This window comes from Trichomycterus rosablanca, chromosome 5 (assembly GCF_030014385.1).
Source record: "Trichomycterus rosablanca isolate fTriRos1 chromosome 5, fTriRos1.hap1, whole genome shotgun sequence".
Taxonomy (NCBI): Eukaryota; Metazoa; Chordata; class Actinopteri; order Siluriformes; family Trichomycteridae; genus Trichomycterus; species Trichomycterus rosablanca.
The window spans coordinates 16,181,650-16,189,762 of NC_085992.1; the positions used below are offsets into that span (position 1 = coordinate 16,181,650).

The 8,113-nt window shown below is 39.8% G+C and overlaps 1 protein-coding gene across 1 annotated transcript in view; it reads right to left on the minus strand.

The window, feature by feature from the left end:
• smoc2 (SPARC related modular calcium binding 2) overlaps window positions 1-8,113 on the minus strand; it is a 79,250-nt gene extending 71,137 nt beyond the window's left edge. Inside the window, exon 1 of the mRNA XM_062995434.1 lies at window positions 8,033-8,113. Coding sequence (XP_062851504.1) covers window positions 8,033-8,113 — 81 coding nt within the window. The remainder of the gene's footprint in view (window positions 1-8,032) is intronic.

The window sequence follows — 8,113 nt, forward strand, 5'->3', positions numbered from 1 at the left end:
TGAAACATTGACAGCCACTGTATATCTGACCATGGTGCTAACAACCCACATCAGCGCCAGCTAAGATACACCAGAGGAGAGCTGCACCACTAGAAGTAAGACCCCATCCCCCCCCCCCTCCCTTTCCAATCCCCTTAGACACCAAACCACAGAACTGACCGGCCCAAGAAAACAAGTTAATGTGCTGTTGTTTCTTCAGACCTGACAGAATAAGAGCTAGATTCACACATTTGGTTTAGCAGGAGATGGAAAACACAAACAAGACACTAGGTGAAGCCCAAGATTTCTCCATCTACCTGAAATCTACACAACAGAGGAACAGAGAACAAACAAATTGTATGTACACCAATCAGCCATAACATTAAAACCTCCTTGTTTCTACACTCACTGTCCATTTTATTATCTTCAGTTATCATATAGAAGCACATTGTAGATCCACTTGTAGTCCATCTGTTTCTCTGCATGCTTTGTTAGCCCCCTTTCATGCTGTTCTTCAATGGTCAGGACCCCCCAGGACCACTACAGGGCAGGTATTATTTGATGGTGGATCATTCTCAGCACTGCAGTGACACTGACATGGTGGTGGTGTGTTAGTGTGTGTTGTGCTGGTATGAGTGGATCACCTCAGTGTCACTGCTAGACTGAGAATAGTCCACCAACCAAAAATATCCAGCCAACAGCACCCCGTGTGCAGCGTCCTGTACCACTGATGAAGGTCTAGAAGATGACTCAAACTCAGAAAATGAACTCAAACAGCAGCAACAGATGAGCGATCGTCTCTGACTTTACATCTACAAGGTGGGCCAGCTAGGTAGGAGTGTCTAATAGAGTGGACAGTGAGTGGACCTGGTATTTAAAAACTGCATCAGCATTGCTGAGTCTGATCCACTCATACCAGCACAACACACACACTAACACATCACCACTGCAGTGCTGAGAATGATCCACCACCTAAATAATACCTACTCTGTAGTGGTCCTGTGGGGGTCCTGACCATTGAAGAACAGCATGAAAGTGGGCTAACAAAGCATGCAGAGAAACAGATGGACTACAGTCAGTAATTGTAGAACTACAAAGTGCTTCTATATGGTAAGTGGAGCTGATAAAATGGACAGTGAGTGTAGAAACAGGGAGGTGGTTTTAATGTTATGGCTGATCGATGTAGTTGTCTCCCATTGCTAACAAGCATATACAATTTTCTGTTCCACTGTGACTGTACCCCTGTGCACAAAACAAGGTTTGTAAAAACATGGTTTGACCTCAACCCAAATGTTGCCACAAAGTAAGAAACATATAATTTATTTTATAGAATGTATTTTATACACTCTTAGCAATGGGTGTGTCTGAAACACCTAAACTTAAGTAAACTGCAAGCAAAATGTTCTGTATGTTCACAAAAACTAGTTTGCACTGATCATATGATCACCTAATTAGTCACCTATGTCCATCACTAGTACCAATATTGACTATTTATTAACTTTTATGAATTTTTAAGTGGGTTATTTCCATTCCTCCACCAACATCCTAGCCAGCTGCCATCAAAAGACTATCGGTTTTCTATAAATGGTCAAGCTTACTTTCCTATCAAAGCCTGCTCTGTTAGTGCTGCATGCTCCCACAGCTCTGGCTCTTGTGGTTTAGGGCTAATGAGCAGCGGCTTCCCACAGTCCGCGGGTTGGGTGTATGTGTACACACCGCTGGCCGCGGTTGCTTTTACATAGTTGGCAACACTCAGACGGACTGATTTTACACTGTTCCAGGCTCAGGACAGGTACAGCAAGACAAGCCAAGTCCTGGCCTTGAGAGGATATGCACTGACAATGCACCTGTAATTCCGTCTGTACATCACCAGTGACAGAAAAAGGGGATCGAGTCTGACTTATTTACTTTACTTGGTTACTCTGCTCACAAACATTCCAATTCAGCTCCAATAACAAGATTTAAGAGGCCCGGTTTTCATGTTTCTGCATTTCTCACCAGTCAGTTACGTTCCAAATGAACTTGATTTTCAGCACCTATATAAAAAACTTGGCCCCTGAAGCAGTTTGCAAAGTCTGTGCCAGATTCAGAGGCCTAAAAATAACGTCCTCACAATAACACAAGCTGACCAAAGTATAAGCTTCAGCCAGCATTGCACTATGCCCATTTCTCAAGAGTATGATGAGACAAGAACACTGCTGAAATTAAAGCAGTGACTGGAATTTTTCATACTCACATTGTTGTAGATGCTACAAAAACAAAACAGTAGGCTGTAGACAGAACTATGTTTATGTTCATATGTTCAAGGGTGGATTAATGTATTGCACTTTCAAGCTAGTAAAGATAATCTGGTGTTTGAACCTAACGCTTATGTTATTTTAATGATAACTGACTATCACTGACTATTGAATGATTATAAGAATATGCTTCTTGAACATTTCCTTCCATACCTATTAGTGGTAAATTTTGGTCCATTTTATGGACTCGGGTTAATCTGAGTCACTCAGTAATGTGATCCGGTTCACTTGAGTCACTTACATTTACATTTACATCTTCGGCATTTAGCGGACGCCTTTTATCCAAAGCGACTAACATTGCAGTATACAGTCTGAGCAATTGAGGGTTAAGGGCCTTGCTCAAGGGCCCAACAGCAGCAACCTGGCAGTAGTGGGGCTTGAACCAGCGACCTTCTGATTACTAGTCCAGTACCTTAACCACTAGGCTACAGCTTGCCCTTGAGTCACTTGAGTCCAAATATCAGTTGTCTTCCGTGCACTCATCTTCTGTAAATAAATCCTTCTCTCTTAATTCTCTTGGCACCTCACACTTTATTAATGAGTCAACGGTTCAAAGGGGTTGGTCAACAACAAATTGCCATGGTAACTTCACCCAGTCAGGCAGCCAGCCACAGTGGCACCAAAACAAACAATCCATAAATTACCATAGGGAAGAGCTATGATACTCCTTAAGTGGTATAGTCCTAAAGTAGCCTGTAAGCATTTGCAATTTTATAATAATATAACTATGTTTTTATTGTTTTGCTTACAAGAAAATATGCTGTATTACTAATCTATACCACTACTACTGATAATAATAATAGCATGTGCATAAAATCAGCCACATAACGAACACCAGCGTGTTTAACCGTTTGTTTACTGGAATATTTAACTTATTACTTAGATTCACGGACTGGAGTGAAGCCGGTTCAGCCAAATCATCCGAGTCTGCGGTGTTTCCAGTGAGCCTGCTCACTCGCCTTGTGTACTAAGCAGCAGCCAGTCAGAGGACTCATAGGATCCGGGTTAATTGAGATTTCGGACTCGTGATTCCTGATTCAGTGCAAAAATTCGAATCATTAACCCGGATGATTCAGGAACCGCCCAGCTCTAATACCTATAGACATTAGGGTTAATCTTTTGGAAAGGCCCTTTACTTTATTTTGAACATAACTGAAGGAATTCTTTTTCCATTCAGCCACAAAACCATTCTTTTCGACATTATAATTTACCTAGAAAGAGTTGGATATGTATAGGGAGCAGGGTTCTGAGCAGACTAGTCAGGTTTTTTCACACTAATCTTAGTAAAACATCACTTAATGGAGCTTGTTTTGGATGGAAGTTTGAACCAAGAGGTCCAGCTCAAACATGACCATTTTGTATTGAACCAGATACCAATCTCTTGGCATTTGTCAAACCAAGGTTTGGACAGAACGCTGACTTATGGTTTCAAAGTCTCAACCTGATTATGATCTGCTTCATACCAGTCAGGATCCAAGGCTAGTGTGCAGCTGCTCAGTGTAGGAATTTCAACCCAGGAAGAATCTGATAAACAGTTTTTCTTACCATAGCTTTCAGGGGCAGTTTGAAAGTGTGATTGCTGCAAATAAGCACAGGTGATCTTGCATAGCTTTGTGCAGTTGTTGCTCTATGACATTTTCAACTAAAAGGTTTTTCAATTGCACTAGCATTTGGCAAGTTACAACAATCTGTGTATGTATTTGTGTATGTAACACTAATAGAACTCTCTGGCAATAAAGGAACCTGTCATTTTAAAAACAGAAGAGTTGTTTATATGATCGCAGAACCACCATCCCACAGTGAAGTATGGTGGCAGTAGCACCATCATGTATAACTGCTTTATTGCAAGCTGTATTGGTGTATTACACATCATTGTAGAACACATAAATGGAGCAAATGTATGAGGACATAACAAAGAAAAGAATTGCAAAAAACCTGCAAATAGAACAACAACCCAAATCATAAAGCCAAGACAACTCAAGGTATCTGCTTTAGATTTGTGGTTTAATTTTTAAAAACCAAGTCCAAATATATCATGTGTCTATATTTGCAGTGAAATACATTAAATGTGCACAAAGGTGTGTCCTCATGTCCAAATGAAATACCAAACACAGGTATTTTGTTCACTGTTCAAACAACTCTATTATCATGATCATTACTATCACCATTTTTATCACTTTATCCAGAAACCTGTCTATATCTTTAAGCATACCCATCACCACCATCATCAAAAACAATACTAATTATTTAGTCACATTTATGATCAACACTATAACCATCAACATTTTCTATAATACAACTGGGTGGAATGGTGGCTCAGTGGGTAGCACTGTCACCTCACAGCAAGAAGGTCCTGGGTTCGATACCCGGTTGGGCGATCTGGGTCCTCTCTGTGTGGAGCTGTGTGCATGCTGTGTCTGTGTGGGTATGTTGCATCTTTAAGCATCCCCATCATACCATCAGTCACTTCATGATCCTCGGTTCAGGTCCTTTCTGTGTGGAGTTTGTATGTTCTCCCTATGTCTGCGTGGGTTTCCTCCAGTGGCTCCGGTTTCCTCCCACAAGTGAGTTGAAGATTACTGTGTTTAACAGTAAACTTGTGAACTGATGAATCTTGTGTAATGAGTAACTACATGTTCTACAGCTTTAAGCACCCCCATCACTACCATCATCAAAAACAATATATAACTATCAACATTTTCTATAAAACACTTGGGTGGCACAGTGGCTCAATGGGTAGCACTGTCGCCTCACAGCAAGAAGGTTCTGGGTTAGATCGACCCGTGAGTTTCCTCTAGGAGCTCAGGTTTCCTCCCATAGTTCAAAGACATGCAAGTGAGGTGAACTAGAGATACGATCTTGAATGTATGAATGTAGCCAAAGTGTGTAAAACATGAAGATAAAATCCTAATAAATGTGTAACAAAGGTGTGTGCTCATGTCCAAAATACCAAACACCACGTTTGTTGAACGTCAAACATCATGATCATTATTATCACTGTTATTATCACTTAACCCTAAAACTACCTACCTGTCTATGTCTTTAAGCACCCCCATCACCACCATCATCAAAAACAATACTATTTATTTAGTCACTTCATGATCCTCGGTTCGATCCCCAGGTGGGGCAGTCCGGGTCCTTTCTGTGTGGAGTTTGCATGTTCTCCCTATGTCTGAGTGGGTTTCCTCCGGGAGCTCAGGTTTCCTCCCACAGTCCAAAAATATGCAAGTGAGGTGAATTAGAGATACAAAATTGTCCATGACTGTGTCTAACGTTAAACTTGTGAACTGATGAATCTTGTGTGACGAGTAACTACCTGTTCTGTCATGAATGTAACCAAAAGTGCATATAAACAGCTCCATTATCATGATCATTATTATCACCGTTATTTTACTGTTTCACTTTACCCAAAAACTACCTACCTAAAACAATACTTATTATTTAGTCACTTCATGATCAACACATAACCATCAACATTTTCTATAATACACTTGGGCGGCACGGTAGCTCAGTGGGTAGCACTGTCGCCTCACAGCAAGAAGGAGTTTGCATGTTCTCCCTGTGTCTGCGGAGCTCCAGTTTCCTCCCACAGTCCAAAGACATGCAAGTGAGGTGAATTAGAGATACGATCTTGTGTAAGGAGTAACTACCATTTCTGTCATGAATGTAACCAAAAGTGCGTAAAACATGAAGTTAAAATCCTAATAAATTAATAAATGTGTAACAAAGGTGTGTGCTCATGTCCAAAAGAAATACCAAACACCACCGTTTGTTGAATGTCAAACATCTCCATTATCATGATCATTATTATGACCGTCTATGTCTTTAAGCACCCCCATCACCACCATCATCAAAACAATACTAATAATTTAGTCACTTTATGATCAACACTATAACCATCAACATTTTCTATAATATACTTGGGCGGCACGGTGGCTCAGTGGTTGGCACTGTTGATCGACCCGTAGGTTTCCTCCGGGAGCTCAGGTTTCATTTGGTGAAGTAGAGATACGATCTTGTGTAACGAGTAACTACCTGTTCTGTCATGAATGTAACCAAAAGTGCATATAAACAGCTCCATTATCGTGATCATTATTATCACTGTTATTATCACTTTACCCAAAACTACCTACCTGTCTATATCTTTAAGCATACCCATCACCACCATCATCAAAAACAATACGAATTATTTAATCACTTCATGATCAACACTATAACCATCAACATTTTCTATAATACACTTGAGCGGCTCAGTGGGTAGCACTGTCACCTCACAGCAAGAAGGTCCTGGGTTCTATCCCAAGGTGGGGCGGTCCGGGTACTATCTGTGTGGAGTTCTGTGTGCATGTTCTCCCTGTATCTGTGTGGGTTTGTTGAACGGCATCTAAATTATCATTGTTATTATCACTTCACCCCAAAACTACCTACCTGTCTATATCATTAAACACCCCCACCACCACCATTATCAAAAACAATACTAGGGTGATTCTTCAATTGCGGGCTCTTTTTACCATCTTAACTTTTGAAAAATAAAATTAGTAATAATTTAGTTTTAATTATGTCAAGATAATGCTTACATGCTTTACAGCAAAGACTTAATGATGGCTACAATTGAGCTTATATAGAATTTTAATATTTCATATTTATTTGCGAAGTGGCATAGCAAAATGTCATTATGTGTTGGTAATGACGTGTTGCGGTAATGACAATTTTTTACTTTTTTAAAGAAAAAAACTAGCTAGGCCATGGATTTGCTAAAGCTAGTAAACAGCTAGTACAAGATGCACTTTAAATACATATAAATAATGTGTAAATTTATTTTTTTGTTGATAAAGTACTGCCATATTGATGTAAATGGTAATGACGCTGAATAAATATACTCTATGATCAGGAGGAATACATTATTAAATTGCTCACATTTCCAGACATTAAAATGTTGATCTTCTCTCATGGCTGGCATGTGCTTCCTTGCGAGTCTTTGTTTCCATGGTTACATCATAAACAAGTGTTACCTTCAAATGATTCCCTACAGAAACCATACACTGTTGCGGTAATGACGATAATGCTGGGGACAGTAATATATTGCTCAAAAATATGCATAGGTTGTACAAATATGAAAAAAAAATCACATTTTGTTTCTTTTTAAGTTATTATAAAACTCATATTGTGATTTTTATAATGAATTGATCACTTTTTAACATTTTATTAGAGCAGAGAAGTTTTAAAGTCTGGTTTGGGGACAAGGCCAAAGTAGCAAAATATTGATGTTTAAATCATCATAAAAAATGGAAATAATTATTTTGGTATGTAATTTTTTTTGTGATGCAATGAATGATCTTTTTAATACCTAAAATATTAGTTTTGTAATAAAGTATTTTGAACACTAATTTATAATCTAGGGACGTAAAAGTTCCCCCAATTGAAGAATCACCCACTAATAATTTAGTCACTTCATGATACTCTGTGTGATCCCCAGGTGGGAAAGTCCGGGACCTTTCTGTGTGGAGTTTGCATGTTCTCCTCGTGTCTGCGTGGGCTTCCTCCGGGAGCTCCGGTTTCCTCCCACAGTCCAAAGACATGCAAGTGAGTTGAATTGGAGATGACTGATGAATCTTGTGTAACGAGTAACTACCTGTTCTGTCATGAATGTAACCAAGGTGTGTAAAACATGACGTTAAGATCCTAATAAATCAATATAGTACACTTCTTAACTCACAACACCAGTATAAGCACTTCTTGTGCAGTAGGTTACTCACCGTGAGCGCGGACAGTTTTTGTGCTCGTCCCCCTTGGAGCAGCCCGAACAGCAGCAACAGCAGCAGCACAGAGACGCGCAT